The sequence below is a fragment of the Phodopus roborovskii genome, unplaced genomic scaffold (assembly GCF_943737965.1).
Source record: "Phodopus roborovskii unplaced genomic scaffold, PHOROB, whole genome shotgun sequence".
Lineage (NCBI taxonomy): Eukaryota > Metazoa > Chordata > Mammalia > Rodentia > Cricetidae > Phodopus > Phodopus roborovskii.
In genome coordinates, this window is record NW_026126434.1 from 24,695,778 (window position 1) to 24,718,876 (window position 23,099).

A 23,099-nucleotide genomic window follows, 5' to 3' on the forward strand; every position below is an offset into this window, starting at 1 on the left:
TTCACTTTTGTTTCTATGGCTTGCTTTGAGAGACATTCATTGTTCTCTGCCCCACCTCTAATTGGTTAAGCAACATCTGGTGGTATTCATATTTCTATTTTCAAGTGCACGAGGAGTGTACGTGCTAGAATTTCACCTCTTGGATTCACATGTGTGAAGGTGTCCTCAGGCATGGGGCACTTGCCAGCTTCTGAGATGACACATTCCTTTGTCCCCACTACCTACTAACACTGGTGGCCAGACTAGCCTCTGCTTACCTTCTGGGACTGAGATGTACACACTGCACATGGCTTGGGTGCTCTGTCTAAGAAAACACTAGACTACTATATCCACAGGCACTGGATGGTTTAAAATGTTGGCTAATAGGAAAAAAGCTGTTGTGAGCATTCAAGTCCCTGCTGTTGGACAGGGAAGAGTTTCTGTGGGCTACAAAGTTATCCATCAATGTCTGCAGGAGACTGATTCCAGTGCTCCCAGGACAGCAGAATACCCAGTTCTGCAGATGCTTGAGTCCCTTGTGTTAAGTACTGCCTTTGCAGTAGAACCTCCACCTGACACCCAGCTCTCCAACACCCTGAACTTGCTTTTGATGCTCAGTGTGAGAATTCTTCATCAATCTCAGATTTTGAAGATTTTCTCTTGATTTTTCTAGGATACTTCTGGTTTCATTTGTCCTGTAACTGCAGTCCCCTCTGATCAGATGCCGTGTGAGCTCTGAGCCTCTACTGTGGTGACTTTGGACATCCCATTGTTGAATGGCTTTTGCAGCTCCTCTCGTCTTAGCTACAGTTTTAGATTGGGAGTTGAGTTATTTCTTTCCTCAGGCTTCACTGCCTTGCCTCTGGCCTGTAGGTGTCATCTCTACTGATTTTGTTCCCTCAGTTCCTGGGTACCAGTCCTCTGCTTTTGTCCTGAAGACAGTCCCCTCAAGGTTTGTCCTTTCTTGAAAGCACAGTGCTAAACTCTGCCACTAGGAGGAGCTAGAGGCATGCCAGGGGTGCTACCTTTTCTGGGCTTCTGAGGTATGTGCTTGCCTGCATGTGTGGACATTCAGTGACACTCTATTCTAGAGTTGAGCAGCTCCTAGCCAGTGGCTTCCTGGTGACTTTTCCAGCTTTCAGTGGCCTTGGCTGCCAGCCCTTTGACAAGTCACCATTCTGTGTGACATGACCACTATCAGCAAACAGGTTCTGCATCTTAGGCACAGTGAATACTCAGCATTTTACTGTGCCTGTAGCCTGCCCTGTGGTGGTGGCCACCACTGAGAATACACAGTTTATTTCTACTGGGCGCAGGGGACTCTTCCCTGTGGCTTTTGAGTTTTTTTTTTTTCTTTAAATCGTGTGTGTGTATGTGTTGGGGCTTCTTGATTCTTGTTAAACTTAACTTTCTTTGTGACAAATGGGACATCCCCAGCTCCTACCCTTCTGCAGTTCTGACTCTGGTGTGACTGGCTTGGTCTGCTGGCCCCCAGGTTGCTGTTCTCCACCTGTCTTCAGGTAGGGCTGAGTCCACTTATGCTAAGGTGGGGCTACACTGGGTCCCTGTTCAATGCCATGTACCCCGAGCATGACCCAAAGTTCTAGGGAAACCAGAGTGGCTCCCAGGCTGATGTGAGGTGTGGGGTTGCCATCTTAGGTGGCCAGGAATTTTTCTTCTCAAAAGTTGCTCTTTCTGGTCTCAGGGTTTTGTGGTTGGGTTTGGTATTCAGATATAGACCTGAGAGAACCCAGCCACCATTTCTTTACCTCCACATCCCTGTGCGTGCTGGTGGCCTGCCTGTCCTCGGGGGCATTGCTGTCACGGCTCCTTCTTGGGGTATTGCAGTCAGAATTGCTCCCAGGTATACAGCCTAGAGGATGTGCTTCTGAGGGCTGGGACAAGGTTTACACCGTTGGTTCCCCTGTAGGAATGTGAAAGGGTCACTCTAGGCCACTTTGCCCCATCCTGACCAGCCAGGAGATTGCTTGTGCTCTTGAATTTGAATTTTCACTTACCTTTGAATTCCTAGGGGATCCCCTTTGCTCTATTGTTCATGGGGTTGTTTTGTCTGAGTCTGAAGGCTCATTTGAAGGTAACCTTTCAATGAATTGCTGCCCCCCATTTTAACTTTTGATTTTAAATGTGTTTGTTTTAAAAACTACTACACTTCACCCACCAAGCCTCTCAGAACTGCCTTTTATTTTTAAGACATTTTTGTTTTTTGGTTTTTCGAGACAGGTTTCTCTATATAATAGTCCTGGAGCTCACCCTGTAGATCATGTTGGCCTCAAACTCAGAGATCCTCCTGCCTCTGTCTCACAAATGCTGGGGCTAAAGGCTTACGCTACCATCACCCAGCCCCAGAGCTGCTTTTAATGCGAATATTTGCAGTCACATCGTCAGCATTTGCTCTTGGTTCCACGGGACAGCATTTTGGAAGCTAGCTCCCACCACTCTTGCTTTAGAGTGGCTGTTGGTAAGCAGGGAACCAGAATAAGGCATCCACTCGGGGAACACCTACAGAAGAGTGGGAGGGAGGAGCAGGGTGACGGTGTCCCGGGAAAGCCACCAGGCTGGGCACATGCATGTTTTCCAATCTATGAAACAAAAACTGAGCGTCTCTCAGCAGCTCACTGTAAGCTTTGTCAGTTTTTGGAGCAGAAAATTAGAACCCTACATTGTTATTACGATCTTCTGGTTCCAGAGTCCCAGTGGAGAAGTGAAAGCTGAAAAGTAGGCTCCTCAGACACAGTGCTTTGTGGGGAGAGGGGAAATGCCCGGGCAGGGGAGCTGGGGAGCCGCGCAAAGCTCCACCAGGGCACTGGGGACGAGCTTCCCAGACTCCCTCCCTGTGGGTCAGCTTGGGCAAGGACAATGGCAGAGGTAAGAATTCTGCAGCTCTCTGGGACAAGCCATCTCCTAAGTCATTGCACTTTAAGGCCACTGGCACATACACTTATGTTAGTTTGCTTTCTATGATAAAACACCATCACCAGAAACAACTTGACAGGGGGTTATTTAATCTTATGGATGGCCTATGGTCCATTACTGAAGGAAGCCAATGTAGGAACTCAAGGCAGAAACTTGTGAAAGATTTTAGTTTGCAGAACAAGGATGTAGGAAAGGGACAGGAGAATAATTCTTGCAAGCGGAATATAGAAAATCATAAAGAATGGATGTTGACACAGGAGGAAAAAAATCAGGAATTATGAGAACAAGAAAGGTTACTATGGTGATGGGGCTAGTGATTATATGCTAGACTGATCTTGTTAAATAGGGCTTGTTACAGCCAAGAGAAAGCCAGAGTATGAAAAAAGTTTCTCACAGGTCTTGGCCCAAAACAAGGGAATAGGCCCCCAACCCTGGAACAAATTATTCCAGATGAACAGCCCTGTCTGGGTCACTCCTGGCCAACGGATAGTCTGTGCATCTTTCCCCGAGATTGCTGTCACCCAGGTGCACTTGTTCAATAAACACCTCTTGCTTGTTGAATCTTCTGGTTTTGGTGTTTGTGTCACGGGGCTCTCCCATCGGCCCATCAGGACCCCAGAATTAGGGTCCAACACTTGGAGGATGCTGCTTACTGGCTTGCTCAGTCTTTTTTCTTTTCTTTCTTTTTTTTTTTTTTTTTGAAGATTTAATTATGCATACAATGTTCTGCCTGTATGTATGTCCATAGGCTAGAAGAGGGCACCAGATTTTACTATAGATGGTTATGAGCTACCACGTGGTTGCCAGGAATTGCACTCAGGACCTCTGGAAGAGAAGCCAGTGCTCTTAACCTCTGAGCCATCTTTCCAGCCCTTCCTCTGCTTTCTTAGACAACCCAGGCTTACCTGCTCAGGGGTGGCATTGCTCTGCTCACTGGAACACACTTGCTTTTATATCAATGAGGCATTGGTTGATTCCCAAATAAAAACCATTCAGAACAGGGGTGTGGTTCAGTGGTAAAAGTGTGTGCTGAATATACACAAGGCCTGGATTCCTCATCTCCAGATCTAAATGTGTTATATTCTGTCTTTTGATTATGTGTACATGACAAATAGAACATGCTATGTCTGGCAGCCTGACTGCCCCATGTGGACTTGGCCTGGGATTGCAGACCTACAGGATAGCCCTCTTCTAGGCCCATGCCAGGAAGAGAGAAGTTACTCCCTGTCCTTGGCAGTGGGGTCTGCTCCTTCTGAGAGCTGGAGTCTTGCTCTTGCCCTAGGGATAAAGGTTGAAGACTCTTCCTCAGCAGCCAGGCCTTTTTTCTAGAAGGACATACAGAGCTTGAAGGGATTGGGCTTGCCCAGTAGCCACTGGCCTCTGGCACACCCACATCACCAAAAAAGACTCTCTGGTCTCCATCCTTGTCACTTGTCAACAGCTGGGAAGGCTGCTGCCCAGGCTTTGGAAGTGAGTTAAGTTCCCTTTATGTGTGTGTGTGGTGTGTGTGTGTGTGTGTGTGTGTGTGTGTGTGTGTGTGTGTGTGTGTGTGTTGGGGGGGTGTCTTCTCAACTGTCAAGCAAATGGCCTTTAAGAATGGTTTAACATGCTGGGGCATTGGTGGCATATGCCTTTAATCCCAGCACTTGGGAGTTAGAGGCAGGTGGATCTCTGTGAGTTCGAGACCAGCCTGGTCTACAGAGCTAGTTCCAGGACAGTCTCTAAAGCTCTAAAGCAATACAGAGAACCCTGTCTCAGGAAAAAAAAAAAAAAAAAAAAAAAAAAAGAAGAAGAATGGTTTAACGGAATATTCCTCATCTGTCTCTATTGTAGCCACTGTGCTCTGTGACAAAGATTCTTTTCTTGGCCAAACTTTAGGCTCTTAACCCTCCTCCTAGGCCTCATTGGTAAACTTCTTTTTAAATCCACTTAGCAAGTTTATCAATAACTCCCCACCCTAATTTCTTTCCTTTTGTGGTGTGTGTGTGTCCATCCCCAGGGGTGGGTGGGTGGTGGCAGGGTCTTCTGTAGCCTAGGCTACTCTCTCTCTTTTTTTTTGTAGCTGAGGCTAGCCTTGAACTCCTGATTAATTCCACATCCCAAGTGCTGGGATTACAGGTGTTTGTCTTCACACTTAGTCTGATTGCTATTAATTTCTGAGGCATTACTTGTCATCATTGTCCTCAGGAGGTGTCTGATGACCTTGCCCCACCTTCAGCAGGAAGTCTGTCAGGTCAACCAGCTAGAACTCCTTCACCAACATCACCTCATTACTTCTCTGTTCCAGGCTGTAAATCCCCAGTCTCTCTTGCTGCATTGAAAGGTGGGCCAGTGTCTCCCCTACTACAAAGCTCCCTGCCTGGTCCCTGCACCTGAGTTGTTGAGAGTCTGCCTCAATGAATTTTGACACCCCGCCACCCCCACCCCACTATAACTTTTCCTTTCACACCATGAAGAGGGAATACCTGTATGCTCGCTTGGTTTCTTTGTCCCAGTGAGCCAGCCCCTCCGCTGGTTTTGAAGATGATCTGGCCCTTCTCATGGTTTGTATGAGAATGATGTTCTTTGAGGCTAAGTTCTAAGAGGAGACAGAAGCCACTTTTGTGCCTTTTACTGTAGCTAGAGCCTAATGAGCTCCCTCTGTGAGTCCATCTCCTGAGGGGTTCTGGGCATTGGCAGTACAACACATCATTGGATAAGAGCCAGGCAGAAAAGAGAAGGCTCAGAAAACTGGGCCACCTAGAAGAGTTCCTGAGTCTAGCTAAGGAGACGGAGAGGTTAGAAAACCCTATATTCTAATGCAAAGGGTGAGGGCTGCTGGTGCTTTGGCCTGAAAGGCCAAAGAGGGCTTTAGTGAACTCAGAGCAGGATGCTGTGCTGTGGAGAGGGTTGGCCACTGGGAGCTGTGACCTTAGCAAAGGTCATAGCCAAGCAAGGACACAGAGAACCTCAGTCTACCAGCCAGCCTGGTGACACAACACACAGACACCCATCAATGGCACCAGACACACCCATTTTCAGCACAGTGAAATGTGTGCCCAGTGCATGAAAATCCATCAATGCAAGCTCAGGCACTTGAAGGTCCGGACTGAAATGCTACAGTTTATCAGTAGTATCAATAACTGGAAAATGGCAGGAAATCCTTCAAATAATTGGAGCCAAAGTAACCTAGTTTTAAATGATCCATGGATAAGAAAGTCTCAAGGGAAATTTAAAGAGATAGTGAACTGAGGGAAAGTGAAAATACAATGTATCTAATTTAGCCCTGGGGCACAGCTGAGGTCTGACTGGGAAGGAGATTTACTATGCTAATGCTAGAAGTAGACAACAAGATCAAGTCCCTTATCTAGACTTCAAGCTCAATAAAAAGGAGCAAATAAACCCAAACAAATCAGAAGGAAGAAATATAAAGACAAAATTAAAAACAATGCAGAAAGTCAGTCAGCTCTTTGAAAAGATCAGTAAACTTCAGACAAGAGAAGAGAACCAACTGCTAATACTGGGGATGGAAGGGCAAGACTCTGTGGCAGCAAGGGTGTGACCAAGGGGCACTGCAAAGCACATGCGCACGCGCGCGCGTGCGAATGCACATACACACACACACACACACACATACACACACGCTCTCTCTCTCACACACACATACACACAAACACACACACAGCACTGACAGCTTGTGTGGGAGGGACCAACTGTTTGAGCAGCAAATGAGCAAACAAATCTCCCACAAGATACTCATTTGGACAGTTCCATTACTTCAAGGAGATGGGAACCGTGATTAAAATGCACGGTCAACAGAAACATGACTCTCACTCAAAGGGAGGAGGAGACAATTTATCCTGGAGCTAAATGAGAATGGCCATGGTCCAGGAACACAGACTCAATTTACCCGAATACTGTGCTCCAGCATCTTATCAGTTTCATGAAGTTTTTATAGTAACAAAACCAAGACGTCCATAAATCAAGGCATGTTTAGAACACACTAAGTGGGAACACTAGGGAGGCAGGTGGGATTCTGCAAAGCAGGGAACCTCTGCCATAGCCTCCGATGTGTTGGAGGACACTCTCAGCCATGAATGGGTGGAAGGTAGGGGTCTGTTTGTATGTTCCAAAAAGATTTACCTAATAGTCACAGGATAGTATGCCATACAGAGAGGCGTGGCTCTCTTCACGTGGCTGTGAAGGGGCTAAGATGACCTAGGATAATTTGGCTCTGGACCTGCAACACTCCAGCTCCCCAAAATCACAGTGAGTAAATCGCCCCTGTAGAATCTTTACATAGGTGTGGTTCACAGACCCCCCCAGCCCCGCCCATTTTTTATCAGTCTTGCTGAAAACTATCCCAGGCATTTGAAAAGGAATTAACATCAAGTTATACCCCTTCCTGTAGAAAATCAAGAAGTCTGTCTCAATCACTGCACAAGCTAGTATTACTCTGAGACCAAGTCAGTGAGAAAGACAATAAAGATTAATATCACTTATTAATGCCCATGTAGAAAAGAAATCCTTAACAAAATACTAGCAAGTTGAATTCAGCACACACACGTGTGTGTGTTCATTCACAAAAATGGATAATCGTGCTCAGCTGGAGTTTATTTTGGGATGCAAGAATGGTTCAGTTTTCAAAAGCTGCCAAAGTAATCCAGCACTTTGAAACCAGGAATGCCACTAGGAAATTTCCCAGCCAAAGATTCTATTTTGTATTTGTGTGTGTAAATGCACATGTGTGTGTATGCATAGGTGGAGGTCAGAAGTCAACCTTGGGTGTTATTTTTCTCTACCTTGTTTTTTAAAGACAGGGTCTCTCTCCCACTGGCCTAGATCTTGCCAAGGTGGCTAGACTGACTGGAATTCCAGGGACCTGCCTGTCTTCACACCACTGGAATCACACACATACGCCACCAAGCATCCTCTTTATGTAAGTTCTGGGCTTGAACTCAGGTCCTCATGCTTGTGTGGTTAAAAGGAGGGAAAATCACATCGTCATAACAATCAACACAGTAAGTGTTTGACAAAATACACCCAGTCATGACACGAATACCCTGAACAATACCAGTAGAAGGGAACTTTCTTAATTTGATAAAAAAGTTTATCATTCATGTATAAATACTGGGTTCCAACCATCACCACTGAAGAAAAGAAACAAGGCCCTCAGCCTTCACTCATAGTGCAGGGAGAGCCTGTGCGACAAAGACAAGCAAGTCAGGGAGGCACACAGGTCAGGGTGAGGTTAGTCTTGACATCAGCCTGACAGGGTTTAGCATCACCCAGGAAACAAATCCTGATAAGTCTTTGAGGGCCTTTCCAGGGAGGTTGGACTGAGCTGGGAAGATCCACCTTGAATGTGGATAGCACCATTTGGGGTCCTGGACTGGACAAAAAAGAGAGGGAGAGAGAGGGAAGAGGGTGGGAGAGGGAGAGAGAGGGGAGAGGCGGGGGGGGGGGGGGGAGAGAGCTGAGCAGCGCATCCATCTCTCTGCTTCCTGACTGTGGCTGTACTGTGGGGAGCCGCCTCAGGTCCTGCTGTCATGCCTTCCCTGACAAGACACTGTGCCCTCAGACTGCAAGCCCAAATTAATGCTTCTTTGAATTGCTTTGCTGGGTTATTTCAGCACAGCAGTGAAACGAGTAACCAATACAACGATATGATCACCTCCACTGGAGATCCCAAAGAATCTACAAACTCTATGAAACAAGACAACATGACAAAGGCAACCCTCCTCCCCCAAACAAGTCAGCTCGGGGAAGTCATGGGACACCAGGTAAATGCACACACATCAGTTATATCCCTAGCAATGAGCATGCAGTCAGATCTAATCACTCAGGAAACGTAAGTATTTAAGTGTATATTAACAGAGCTCAAATACTGAAGACTAGAGATATCAACAAAAGAAAGAAACATCTAAACAAATGCTTGTAACTTGTTCCTGGCTTGGGAGATCCAGTATTGCAAAGTTGTCAAATCACTCTAAATTGAAATATACAGTTCCATAAGATCTGAGTTTGATTTCCAACATTCACTTGATAGCTCACAACCTGCTGTATGTAACTCCAATTCTACAAGATCTAGCACCCTCTTCTGACTTTCTTGGTCACTGCACTCATGCAGAGCACAGATAATACATGAAGGCAAAACACCCTGTTCTAGTTAGGGTTACTATTACTGTGATGAAATACCATGACCAAAAGTAACTTGGTACTGTTTATTTGGCTTATATTTCCTCGTCACTGTTCATCTAAAGGAAGTCAGGACAGGAACTCACACTGGGCAGGAACTGGAGGCAGGAGCTGATGTAGGGGCCACGGAGGGACTGATCACGAGATTGTTCTACATGCCATGGTTCAACCTGCTTTTTTATAGAAGCCAGAATCACCTGTCCAGGGACGGCACCACTCACAGTGAGCTGAGTCCCCCTCCCCCATCAACCACTAATTTAAAAAAATGCTTTACAGGCTAGCCTACAGCCTGATGTTATGAAGGCACCTTAATTGAGGTTCCCTCCCCTCTGATGACTCTAGCTCATCTCAAGTTGATATAAAACTAGCAAGGACATACCCATACACATAAAATAAAAACATCGTAAAAAGAGGGTAAAATAGTTAAAAGATTAAAAAAAAAAGTAAGTAACACAGGAGGAAATAGGTTACCTCTTTTTGTTTTTCGAGATAGCCCTGGCTATCCTGGAACTCACTCTGTAGACCAGGCTACCCTCAAAATCACAGAGATCTGCCTGCCTCTGCCTCTGCTTCCCAAGTGCTGGGATTAAAGGTATGTGCCATCACCGCCCGACTAGGCTACCTAATTTAAAGAGCTATTGTATTGCTATAATTAAAGCTGTGTGATACTGGTAGAAGGGTAGACAATCAACTGAATACAGCCAAAACAACCCAGAAACAGACAGCACAGTTATGTTCCACTACCTTCTGAGAATGTCATAAAGGCAATTCCTGGAGGAAGAGCTTGTCTTTTCTTCCCTCCTCCTCACCTGGAAACAGGGCTTCTCTGTGTGCCCGTGGCTGTCCTAGAACTCCCTCTGTAGACCAAGCTGGCCTCAAATTCCGAGTTCTGCCCGACTCTGCTGGGATTAAAGGCATGCACCACCATTCGGACTGAAAGATAGCCTTTCAAAGAAAGATGCTGGAGTGACTGTCATCAGACACAAGCTGGACCTTGATGTCTATGCACAAGCTGACTCTAAAGAATCATAGATTCTAACCCACGAAACTCTTAGAAAAAAGACAGAAGAAATCCTCAGCATTGAGGGATAGGCAGAGAGTGTGTAGGCTTGACAATGAAGTTAATTTTGGGAAAAGAAAACCTGACAAAATCATGCTATTTGAAAAATGTTGCTTAGAAGATCAAAAGAACGCTGGGTGGTGGTGGCGCGTACCTTTAATCCCAGCAGGAGGGAGGCTCAGACGGGCAGATCTCTGTGAGTTTAAGGAGGTCAGCCTGGTCTACAAGAGCTAGTTCCAGCACAGCTTCCAAAGCCACAGAGAAACCCTGTCTCAAAAATAAAAATATTCAAAGGGGAAGGGGCTGGGCAGTGGTGGTGCAGACCTTTAATCCCAGCACTCGGGAGGCAGAGGCAGGTGGATCTCTGAGTTTGAGTCCAGCCTGGCCTACAGAGCTAGTTCCAGGATAGGGTCCAAATCCACAGAGAAACCCTATCTCGAAAAACTAAAAAAGATCAAAAGGAGGCTAGTGCCACTACACAGCGAGACTGGGTCTCGCTCAGGAGCACACATGATGCTCTGGGCTCGATCCCTGTCTAGTCAGCGTCCTACTGCTGTGATAAATCCCAACCAAAGGCAACTTGGGGACGAAAGGGATTAGTAGGCTTACATATCCAGGTGGCACTCCATCACTGGGGGAGGACAGGACAGGAACTCAAGGCAAAAATCTGGAGGCAGGAGCTGAAGGAGAAGCCATGGAGGACTGCTGCTTACCGGCTTGTTCCCCGTGGCTTGCCAAGTGCCCAGGTGTAGCACAGGCTGTAGTGAGCTGGGTCCTCCCACATCAATCACTCATCAAGAAAATGCCCCACAGACTTGCCTATGACCAATCCAATGGAGGTTTTTTTTTTTTTTTTTTTTTTGATTTTTTGTTTTAAGTCAGTTGAGGGTTCTTCTCAAATGATCCTAGTTTGTGTCAAACTGACCAAAAACTAGCCAGTGCAATGCCCAGGGCCACACATGATCACACGCTCACTTTATTTTGAGGTTGAAAGGCAGCGCCACCCAGCAGAGAACTGGTGCTAAAAAGGCAGAGGAACTGGCTCAGTGGTAAAGTGCTTGCCTTATAAGCACAAAGTCCTGAGTTCGATCCCCAGAACACACAGGAAAGCTGGGTGTGGAGGCTTGAACTTACAACCCCAGCACCAAGGGAGGCAGAGACAGGCTGTTTCCGAGTTGCTAGAAAATTCTAGGGTGATGAAAGACACTGTGTCAAAAAACAAGGTGGACAGACTCTTGAGAAACAACTCCCAAGATTGGTGTATGTCTTACACATTATTCTATTGCTGTGATAAAACATCATGAACAAGACGGCTTATAAAAGAAAGCATTTACTTGTGGTCATAGTTTTGAAGGGTCAGAGTTCATGGCTACAATGGCAGGGAGGGAACATGGCAACATGCAGGCAGGCATGGGACTGGGCAGTAGCTGAGTATATCTCCATCCACCAGGCAGAGAGCGAACTGGGAATGGTGTAGGATTTTTTTTTTTGAAACCTCAAAGCCCACCCCAGTGACACACCATCTCCAACAATATCCACTCATCATAATGATTCACAGACTAATCACTAAGAATTCAAAAGGGTGAGTGGTGGTGGGGGACACATCCTCATTCAAAGCCCCCAAGTGGACACAGACATGGGCATACCTGTCTGTCACCACCCCGAAGAATAACAACATCAACCTAACAGAAAGCCTACACTTTCCCGAGCTTTCTTCCCAGAGAAGTCAACGCACAGCCATACAAACACCTGATGCTTGATTACTCACTATTGCCCAAACCAAGGACCAGCCCAGGTGCTCTTTTACTAGTAACTCATTAGTAACCCTAGTAGCCTGGCCCACCCCAAGGATTCTCAAGAGACAATGTGGAGGCGTGTAAAGTTGCACTAGTCTGGAAGTCCTGACTTTTCCCCCATATGTATATGTTCAGAGATACCCCCACTCCCTAAAATGTTAGTGTCCATTGGCCTTGGAGCATTACCATGGGAGCAAGGAGACCATCTCAGCCTTCTGTGAATCCCCATTGACCAGGCTTTTTGCAGAGGAAATCTGGATTCAAAGGTAGCAGGAAAACAGAGTGAGTCCTCAGGTCTGGCTTGAGCTTCTGAAACTTTAAAGCCCACCCTGCGGTGACACACTTCCTCCAACAAGGCCACACCCCTTCAACAAGGCCACACCCACCCCAACAAGGCTATACCCCTCCAACAAGGCCATCTCACTCCGGCAAGGCCACACCTCCAATAACGTGGGTGGGAGTTGGCAGCAGCCAGTTCCAAAGGCAAAGTCAGCTATCAGCTGCTGCTCAATACATCCATCCCCCTTCGGCATGCTCATTGGCATGGATTTTGTTGTTGTTGTTGTTAAATCAGTTTAAGAAAAAAAAAAAAAACAAGAAACAAAAAAACCCAAACAGGAAGCCTTGAGTTCTCATTACTACGACTCCTCATCAGCTATTGCATGAGGCTTTGTGCTCAGCCTTGCTGTTTGCCTCTGCTGCACCCCTCAGAACTCATCCCACTCATCCCCCTGTACCTGAAGGAAGCTGCAAGGTCTATAAAATGGCTGAATGCTGGGCATCTTTCCTTTCTTAGCTTCCTTGTTGTCAGCTGGGAGCAAGGCCAGAGGCACATGACTGACCATACATGTGCACCCATGTATGGCTTTTCCCATGTTTGGTACATACCCGTGGGGATAGTCTCTTCTACCCAGCAAGATTTGCTCTGTTATTTTTGACTCTTATGTGATTGTGTGGGTGAGGAATCTCAGATGTATTCATTCATTCACTCATTCATTCATTCATCTCTTCAGTGGATGATTATTCAGTGCCTGGGGAGACTTACCCATCACCATCAGCCCGGAAGTGTTCAGGGTCCCTGTGGTCAGGAGGCATCTCCCTCCCACATCGCCTCTCATGCATGGTCCCCCAGCCTGCCTCATTCCCCAGCCCCTGTAGACATCACTGATGCCTTCCTTCTGTTCATGTACATAGTAACGCGCATGTCCCCAAGTGTCCCCCTCCCTTTGTTCATAAACACAGGACACATGTATGCCCCTGCACTTGGGCACCATTCTGATGTTTAATGTGGAATGTACATGGACCCTCAGGTCACATTACTGTTCAACCATTTGAAGATACATCCCAGGGAAAGCCAGAGTCCTTGGAAGCCCTAGTACAAAACCCAAAGAAAAAGTACAGACCCATTTCGGTATAAGAATATATTATTTAAAAGACAGTTTAAAAATAAAAATTCTGTACAGCATCATGAGTTCCTGTTTTTGTATCCATGAACAAAACGGTTCTTAGAAAACATGGTCTGTGGCAGGTCATCCGGGGTTGTCTGGGCGTGACCATCCTTGTGTGGAGAATCTTGTGGGGTTCCCCAGCCCTGTCTGCTCGGAGGCCACAGCTTAGCTGATTTGACTAGTGCAGTCTGCTGGAAAAAGAGAAAGAAGGCATGATGTCTCTGTGGGGACTGGAGGTGGCACAGCCACATGACCAAGTGGGAAGTTGAGGTGGTGACAGAATGCATGTACAAAAAAATCGGAAAGACCTGGGTGGGGAGTGGTGGAGCCAGCAATGTTCTTGCAGAGGACCCGAGCTTGAATCCCAGGATCCACAACTGCCTGCAACTCCAGCTCTGGTGTGTCTGGTGCCCTGTTCTATTCTCTATGGCACCTGCAGTCATGTGTGTGCGCGCACACACACACACACACACACACACACACACACACACACACACACACAGAGAGAGAGAGAGAGAGAGAGAGAGAGAGAGAGAGCCAAAGGAGGAACAAGGAGACCAAACCTGATAGGAAAGTGTGGATGTGGGGAAGGGCAGGAATGGATGAGAAGGGACAATGACACATATGATGAAGACACCAGGGTGAAAACCATTACTCTGTATACTAATTTTAAAATTTGATAAAATATAAAAGAATGAGTTGGGGCTGTAGAGATGGCTCAGTAGTTAAGAACACTGGCTGCTCTTGCAGAGGACGTAAGTTCAGTTTCCAGGACCTACAGGGAGGCTCACAACCATCTGTAACTCCAGTTTCAGGGGATCTGACGCCCTCTTCTGGCCTCTGTGGACTCCAGCACACATGTGGTGCACATACTCATGCAGGCAAACACACAAATAAAATAAATCTCAAAAACAAAACAACAAAAAGAATGAGGTCGCCTGCCACACAAGCACATGTAGCCCAACCTAGACGATGCCAATGCCACCTCCTTCCCAAGAACAGAGCCTGGCTTCAAGGTTCACGGGACGCCTCAGGTTGCAACAGCAGTTCGCACAACTGTTCAAGTCCCAGTGATGACCCTGTGACCTTGGGCTTACAGACCAGAGGGCTGGGGGTTCACAGATGTGGGGGACACATGGCTGCCACTGGCAAAGGTTTTACTAAAGGCATGTGTTGGGCTGATGTCTTTTCTGTTTCCCCTTTAAACTCAGCTTCTCCCATTCCACGCATAAACCCCGGGCTCACATGAGAGGTTAGCATGCACCGAAGCGTGCATGGTAGCATGCGTTGGCTGAGTGGCTGTGCTGACTGAGAGGCTGTGCCAGCAGGAGTCAGGGGACATGCTTGTGGTGACGGGGAGCAAGTGCTTCTTAAGAGCTTCTGTACTTCAGATGCACTTCACAGAATTTTTCATCTCATGGGTGTGCACATTCTAGTAATTAATCCTTTCTGTGACCCAAGAGTGAACCTTTCCGAATCAGAGCCCAGATTCTAATTGGGATACACAGGATTAAAGCAGGCTGCATGCTGTGGTTTGCCCTCATCTTGTCAGTGTAGCAGGCAAAGGATAGTTTGTTAATGTTAAGTGTTCAGGTGCTTGCTGATGTTCAGTCCCCATTGTAAGGTTAAAGGTGAAAACACCTAGCTGTGGTGTTTGTAGGGGAGGCTGTGGGAGGCAATCCGGATAGAGACAAAGGCATCAGGGTGGACATCCCATGCCTGAGTTTCTGGTGCTTTATAGGAAGAGGGTGGGGGATTGAACAACACACACACACACACACACACACACACACACACACACGCATGTGCATGCACTATGCCCTCCCTGAATATGGTACTCCAGGGCTCTCCCACTCACGGTACACATTGAGACATCAGTTTGGAGGAGAATGGCCTTCACTGTTTTTCACATCTCTGTTCTTCTCTGTGGCAGTTTCAGTGCCCCCAGATGTCAAGCTGTCCGTCTTCTTCTGTAACTAAGAGAGCAAAGACCAAAGTCAGTCCTAGAGGCAATGGGCCAGCGCAAGCAGCCTCTTGTCTCAGGAGGTGTCCACTGCCTGAAGACACTCAGGTGTGAAACATGGCTGCCCACTGTTTCCACATTTGCCAGATATTGCCTGGGTGCTTGTGACCTGCTCATGACCCACGACATCACCCTGGTCATCAATGTCTGGATCAAGCTGGCCACAGCCCACAGCCCCAGGCCTGGGGGCTGAGCTCCTGTTTCAGGCCCAGAGCTATCACTTATTTTTTCATGCCTCCTTCTCTAGGGCCAGGGTGGCATCCTAGAGAGCCTGGCATTCCCACTGGGCAGTGGGATGTAGGTTTGCAGACTCAGGCACCCCAGAGCAATGGCTAATGGGATAGCCATGGTGACTGAGGTCCCCACAGCCTCCTCATCAGAGTCTGGGCTGGGAATGCCCTTTGGTATGTACGGTTTTGCCTTTCAGATTTTCAGAGATGTCCTTTTGTGACTTCCCAGCAGGGGACCAGGATTTGCTAGTCTGTGCTTTCTGTCAACGTACATGCTTTCCCCATGGGTCTGTGACGTGCCTGGCATCACATACTGGAGGTGTGCTTGGCAATATGGCTGATGAGATGTGACCAATACAGGCCACACCTGGGAAAGAAGGCAGAAGAGATGAATGCAGAGCCCTCTGTTACTGGGGAGCTTGGGCGCATGGCTACTGAGTAGGAAATGAGGGCATGAGGGGCATCTCAGGTTGGGTGGTGAGATCACAATGGCCAACGAGAGGTCTGGAGTATACGAGCAGTGGGGGAAACTTCTGGGCCCATGGGTGTCCTGGTAGGAGCAGGGGGTATTGCGGGTAGAGGAAGACTACATAAGGCAGCTGCAACAGGCAGGAGACATGGATTGAGTCCCTAGTACCAGTGCTTCTGGAAGAAGAGGGCCGCCAACAAAGTTGAACTGGCTCATGGGAATATACAACAAGGTTGTAGAGGCTCTTAGCCTCTCCTGGGATCCTGCATCCCCAGCGCCCTAAAACCTCTCCATCTTGACCAGGAGAGTAGCCAAGTTGCCCTGTGCAGTCTGTGTCTGAAAGCAGGGACTTAGGTGCTTGCTTTGTTCTCATGTCCCTCACTGAACAGGCACCCTAGTCTGGAGGACAGGGAGGTGCTAGGACACACTGCAAAGGCCGTGATGCACGGTGGTTCTCAGGCTCACACAGCTGTGTGCTGGCTCTCATCGGTCAGCAGACTCCGAGGAAAGCATAGCCGACCACAGACCCTGGGAAGAGACTCTGCTGTTCAAGAGCATAGCACCTAGACTCCTTGTCTCATTGAGCTTGGCTCTTGTGCCAGTCCTTTTTGCCACCGGGCCACAAGCCGCTGACTCACCCGCCTGTGTCCCTGCACTGTCTTTACCTCCTTCATGGCATCATCCAGCTGCTTCAGCTCCTCATAGTGTTCTCGAGACTCCCAGAGTGGCCGTAGCATGGTCTCCTCGACAATGGGAAAGAGCTGGGGAGCAGAGGGTCCAACGTCAGCCCACCATTGTCAAGCTGGGGGAGAGCTTGACAATACTGGAGGAGAGCTGTCAGGCTGTTGGGCTACCCTGTGAGCCTCAGGAGATTCATTCCCCAGTGGCCTCAAATCAAGGCCTTTAGAGAAACCTAAGGTGATGGAGTATGAAACTCCTGGACAGTTCCTGAAGACTCTGGCCCAGCCCCACCCATCCCCCATCTCTGTCTCTGGCACAGATTCCCACTCCTGTCATTTCTCAGAGGACTCCAGACAGCCTACTAGCTTCTCCTGTCCCCACTCCTTCCAGTGAGACAAGGGTAGGTATGGCCTCAGAAGGTCATATGCAAGGGGACAGGTCTGACAAAATTCCTGCTGGTGGTCATAGGACTGAAAAGGATTGGGGTGGCTCTGAGACACCCAGAGAATGATGGGCAGGAGGTGGGTTGGCAAGAGACAAGTGTGTGTTTGGGATCCAGGGGCTGGAAGTGGTGGCGCAGGCAGCTCTGGGGCTTGGGAGGTGGAGGTACAGAGGCGGGAGAAGACTTGATTATGCCAGTTCCCCAGCTCCAGGGCACCAATTCCAGGAGGTCCTTTAAGGTGAGGCCTGGAAGGACAGGAGAGCCAACAGCTGGCACAGCTGGCTGTGTCTTAAAGCTAGCAGATAGGCAGGGGTAGAGCGGACACCGAGGGCCTGACAGTCACACATGGAGCTCTATGATGAGCATCAGTGGGGGTGGCACTGGACACAGCAGAAGGAATGGCTGCCAGGTAACCATCACCATGACAGCAGATGCTGAAGCTGTAGAGGGTTCATGTGTGTGCACATGCATACACAATCCATCTCCCTGAAATGTGCACGCATACATGTGTGCACACGTGTGCTTATTGCCTCTGTACCACCAGCATGATCACTCACCTTAGTCACTGTCTCAAACATTGGGATCAGGACAAACTTGATGAACCCAATTTGGGCCGTTGCTTTGGTCACTTTGTCTCTGTCCATGAATGGGGCCACAGGGAGGCCTTCTGATTTCTCACGGTCACTCTGCAGGGGACACAGTGACAGTGACATTAAAGGCACAAAGGCCCATGGTCACACAAAAGCAGTACAATGGTAAGGACACAGAGAGACTGCAGAGAATGGGCTACACATGAGCCAAGGCCAGGTGAGCAGGTTGGCGTCACAGGGACCAAGTCTAGAGACAGGCTGAGTGTCTCAAGGGCTCGACGGGACCGTTTACAAGGCTCAGCTCCACCGCTGCTTGCCTGCGTTACTTTATGTGTGTATCTCCCTGTAGCTATCCTGTGAACCATCTTGTTTGCCCTCGCCCCTCCACAGGGCCAGGGCCATCCCTCCCCTCGGGTCTTGCTTTTGAAAGTGGTTCTGAGTGGAAATAGGTGGCAGTTTCATCACACTTTTCTTTTTCTGGTGGCCACCGTCTCCCATCTATAATACAGCCTATGTCGTTTCTGCTGTATGTCTACACAGACAGTGTTGAGGAGGCTGCTGGGGTACGGAATGGATACATCAGTCACTCTGGCCTGCTCTTTTCTTTCCTTCTTCCTTCCTTCCTTCCTTCTTTCTTTCTAAGATTTATTTATTTATTATGTATACAGTGTGCTGTCTGCCTGTATCTCTACAGGCCAGAAGAGGGCACCAGATCTCATTACAGATGGTTGTGAGCCACCATGTGGTTACTGGGAATTGAACTCAGGACCTCTGGAGGACCAGCTAGTGTTCTTAACCACTGAGTCATCTCTCCAGCTTCTGGTCTGCTCTTTCCAATGCAGTTCCTGCTCATGGAGCTGGAAGGTGATGTCTTGGTGTCTCTTACCTGCATAAAATATTCTTCCAGTAAACAATCCACCCACGGTTCTGCCACCTCCATGGGACGGACTTCATTGGAGATATCACAGCATTTTATGAGAATCATCTTGAGCTGAAAAAGACGTGCACTCAGGGCAATGGCAGACAGAGCATGCCCACTACTACTGTGGGTGAGCTGGATTCGCCATCATAGGTGGAGAAAAGGATGGAATGTGTGGGGAGGAATGCCGGCTGTCGAAGGCCATGGAGCTTTTCTTCCTTGAAGGGCGGGCACTCTGCTGCAGTGCCCTGCTCTGCGATCCTAGCAGTCCGGATCTCTCAGCTTCCCAGGGGAAGGATAGGGACCCACCACGCCCGCAGAGCATCAGATACACAGGCTTTTAGAATACCAACTATAAACTGTCAGGCTCTCCTATGCTGAAACTGTCTCACTCTGCAGCTCAGGGTGGACTTTAGGACTCAAGGCTGGCCTTGAACTCCTATTCCTCCTGCCCCCCAGCTGCTAAGATTACAGGTATGTATCACTATGAAAGGTTCTCAAAACAGTGTCATCACAAGGCCAAGATAAGAATTTGCAAATTCAAGGTCTGCCTAGGCTACACTGAGCTTGTGGTCTAGATGGACGACTTAATGAGACCCTTGTCTCAACCTGCCAAGTAAAATCAACGCGGGGGATATGGCTGAGGGTACAGTATTTGCCTATCATACATGAAGTGACCTTGACAAAATATAGGTCCACTCCTTTCGGCCTTCATGCCACCCCAGAGCAGATGTCCCTCGTAGTACTGTCTTATGCCCATTGCATCCTCTTGGGTGTGGTCTCCCAGAGGGTGTACTTCCTTCCAGGCAGGAAGCTAGCCACTCCCCTGGAGCTCAGGAGGCTTCGTTAGGACAGTCAAAGGATTCTGCCAAAGTGTTTCTCCTGAGCTAGCTAGACCATCATCTGCCGTGGAGGTGGTTACCTGGTGCTCTGGCCTTGTGCCAGGCACAGACATCAATCAATACGTGACCTTTCGGGATAAAAGTGTCCAGGGTCTGAGGGTGAACAGGCAGGAATGTCAGTGGGAGGCACACGACCTGAAGCTATGACCTGCCTGCTTTGTTGTCTTTCCCGTGTGTGTGTGTGGGGGCGGGGGGCACAGCCTGGCTGTGCACAGGCCTCAGGTCTGCACAGCAGACCTTGCACTCTGGCTGGGCCCTGAAGGACTTGTGGATATTTGCTCCGCGGCCCCATTTCTCCTTCCTGGGCAGGGGCCTTTCTTTGCTGCTCTGTGTTAGAACTGGCTCCAGCCCAGAGCTGTTACAGGCTTGGTCTGGTTGACCTCGTGGGGGAACTGCCCCAGACTAGACACTGTGGCCTCGGTAGTGGCTGGGTCAGGCACGTTGATATGTCTTCAGGCTATACCATTCTGGATACTTCCACTTCCTCGCCGCCCTCCCCCCCCCCCCAGGCTTGGACTATGAATGAACTCTTTCTCCCAGGCTTTTATCAGTTCATTCCCTAAGCCTTTAGGAGCCCTGCATTAATACAAGTGCAGTCAGGCTGATCCTCTCCCAGGGGAGATGTGGAGCCCTGGGTGGCAGACAGTTCCTCCTGTACCTCCTGATCAGTGGGCAGGTAGGCAGAGGAGGTGGGCAGAGACCAAGGTAGGCAGATCTGCCTTTGGTCTGGCTTGTGGCCCTATCTACCCACCTTCACACTGGGCAGACCCTTTGAACTCGGGCCTGTCATGCAGCCTAGAAGCTAGCTTTCTTCACATCACAGATGGAAGCAAGGTGTGCGGGTACAGACCACTTGCTTTCCTCTGTCACTTCTGATTTCCTTAGCCTTATTCTTTACATCTTTCCCCACACCTTAGCAGATCTTGTCATGGATCCCATGTGGCTGTACAATAGCTCCCCTTTTATCCTTTCTTTTGCTTTTTATGCTTTTAGTTACCCAAGTAATATTAAATAGAAAGTTCCAGAAATAAATAGTCCACCAGTTCTGATGGACTCCATGCTGTTCTGAACAACACAGAAAGGTCTCACACCACCTTTATCCTACTCAGGATGGGAGTTTTCTTTGGGACTTTGGTCCCTTTTGGACACACTGGCTGCCTATTATTTGCTGTGGTGTCCTCTTGTTATCTTGCCTTATTTTGGTGTTGGGCTTTTCTGTGCCTAGTTTGTAAGCTAAACTTTATTGCAGAAATGTGTGAGTAGGAAAAAGCAGCATACACAAGGTTTGGCTTCCCCATGGCTTCAGGTACTCACTGGGATCGTGAGAGGTATCCCCTAAGGACAAAAAGACAACTATGCCTCTCTTCTTTCCCTAGAAAAGGGGGTGCTCTTAGAGGCCCTGACATGGGGAAGACACATCCTCCCCCTGTTCAGAGGTTATCCCCAAGGGCCCTTCCTTCTATGCATCACTGTCTGCTCGCTGTGATTCAGTCTTTTGTAGTAAGGGCTCCTGGCAGCTCTGCATCACGGGATGAAAAGTCACAGGTTCAGTCCTACCTAAGCAAGGCATCCTCATTTATTGTCTGTAAGCTCCGTCAGAGAGGCAAAGTGACGTTATTGGTTTTAAAGACTTATTTATTTTTATTTTATGTACGTTTATGAGTGTTTTGCCTGTGTGTATATGTGCTATGTGTGTAATACCTGCAGAGGCCAGAAGAGGGCATCAGATCCCCTGGATCTGGTATACTGCCATATGGGTATTGGGAACTGAACCCAAGTCCTCTGCAACAGCAGCAAGACATCTTAACTGAATCATTTCTCCAGCCCCACAGCATTAGTTTTAAAGAGATAAACAGCTTTAAAAGAAACTATGGTGCATGTCTCCAAAGTAAGGCACAGAGCAATTAATGTCTGTATGAGGGGATGCTGATTGTTAATTATTTTGTTAATGCATTTTGTTCCTTTTGAAGTTAATTAATTTTGTTTTGTTTTTCAAGATAGGGTTTCTCTGTGTAGACCTGGCTGTCCTGGATCTCACTCTGTAGACCAGGCTGGCCTCAAACTCACAGAGATCCACCTACCTCTGCCTCCAGAGTGTTGGGATTAAAGGCATGTGCCATCACCACCCGGCTGAAGTTAATTAACTTTTGAGATAGAGTTTTACACTCTAGTCCAGGCTGGTTTGGAATTATAGTTAGCTCAGGTGGGTCTGAAGTAGACGCAATCTTCCTGCCTCAGCCTCTGTAGTACTGGGGTTACAGGCATGAACCAGCATGCTGGATTTGCATTTTGCATTTTAGAAGGGACAGACACCACGTACACTTAGGCCACCTCCTTGAAGGAGAAGGTTGTCCTTGACCCATGTTGTACACTTCAGGAGGCAGCCTTGTCTTCTGCTGGCCCAGGAGGAGTTGTGATACTGAAATCTAGTCACTCCAGCACTCCATGGCCAGGTGAGAGACATCTGGGTTCCTGGCTTTCCCAACTGAGCTTTCCAAAGACAAAAAAGACACAACCTACCAGGGTCAGGTGCTCCTCATTGCTGTAGTCAAAATTCTCCATTTTTTCTTTGAAAGAATCCATGATTTCAGCATGCCTCGCCATGTCGGTGGCCAAGATCAATGTGATCATCCCCTGGATGGCAAGAAGACACGGTGTCACCACATCCCAGAACCTCAGTGAGCACTCCTCACACTGTGCTCTGAGTTCCTGTGTGACAATCACCCACACATGTGTTCTGTCTGACCCTGTGCCATGTCCACAGGCTGCGGATCACAGGTAGATAGGGTAATGGATGGGTCGTTATGCTGACTTGGAAAACTAAGCAGCTTTTAGCCAAGGCTCAAGTCACCTAGGTCTGCAATTAACCCTGCTCACAGCTTGCTAATGGGTATCAGTAATGGAGTTCCCAAGACAATTTTCCCATTGTCTCATCTATATGTGGCTGCATATAGGTTATCTAAGTCAGAACATACTTGGTAACATTCTCACTATCGAGCTTATAAATGAGGATCCAATGGGCTTGTAAACTATGCTATGGTTTGAACATGGCTGATGCCCTCCTAAACTCAGGTTCAAATCTGGTCCCTAGAGTGACTGTGTTAGGCAGAAGTGGGGTCCTTAAGAAGTGTTTAGGTTCAATCCTCATGAAGCAATTCATATTCTCCCCTATCCCACCCAGCACTGGGTTAAATCCACAGGGAGTGAATTCTCACTCCTGCCCTTTAACCTTCTGCCCGAATCCCTCACCAGAAACAGAGCAGATGTGGATGCCAAACTCTTAAACTTCCCAGCCTCCAGAACCATAAGTGAACACAAACCTCTTCCCTTTTAAAATCACCCAGTCTGTGGTATTTTATTATAGCAGCTTAAACTAGGCTAAGGCAGTTAACTAAATACTGGTTTAGGAAAAGTAGCACAATTCAAAACTATAATCACAGCCAAGAGGA

The 23,099-nt window shown here is 48.0% G+C and overlaps 1 protein-coding gene across 6 annotated transcripts in view; it reads right to left on the minus strand.

Annotated features, from left to right (window-relative positions):
• Positions 1 to 13,201: 13,201 nt before the first annotated feature.
• Positions 13,202 to 23,099, minus strand: part of Pde9a (phosphodiesterase 9A) — an 83,702-nt gene continuing 73,804 nt past the window's right edge. For 3 of the 6 annotated variants that reach the window (XM_051187043.1, XM_051187042.1, XM_051187038.1), the window contains 6 exons: positions 22,171 to 22,284; positions 18,716 to 18,820; positions 17,797 to 17,925; positions 16,782 to 16,877; positions 15,253 to 15,370; positions 13,202 to 13,582 (listed from right to left, as the gene is read on the minus strand). In XM_051187043.1, the coding sequence (XP_051043000.1) occupies positions 15,269 to 15,370; positions 16,782 to 16,877; positions 17,797 to 17,925; positions 18,716 to 18,820; positions 22,171 to 22,284 (546 nt within the window). In that variant the 3' untranslated portion in view covers positions 13,202 to 13,582; positions 15,253 to 15,268. Of the gene's footprint in view, positions 13,586 to 15,252; positions 15,371 to 16,781; positions 16,878 to 17,796; positions 17,926 to 18,715; positions 18,821 to 22,170; positions 22,285 to 23,099 lie in introns of all 6 variants that reach the window. The other 3 variants (XM_051187041.1, XM_051187040.1, XM_051187039.1) reach the window with 3 other exon arrangements.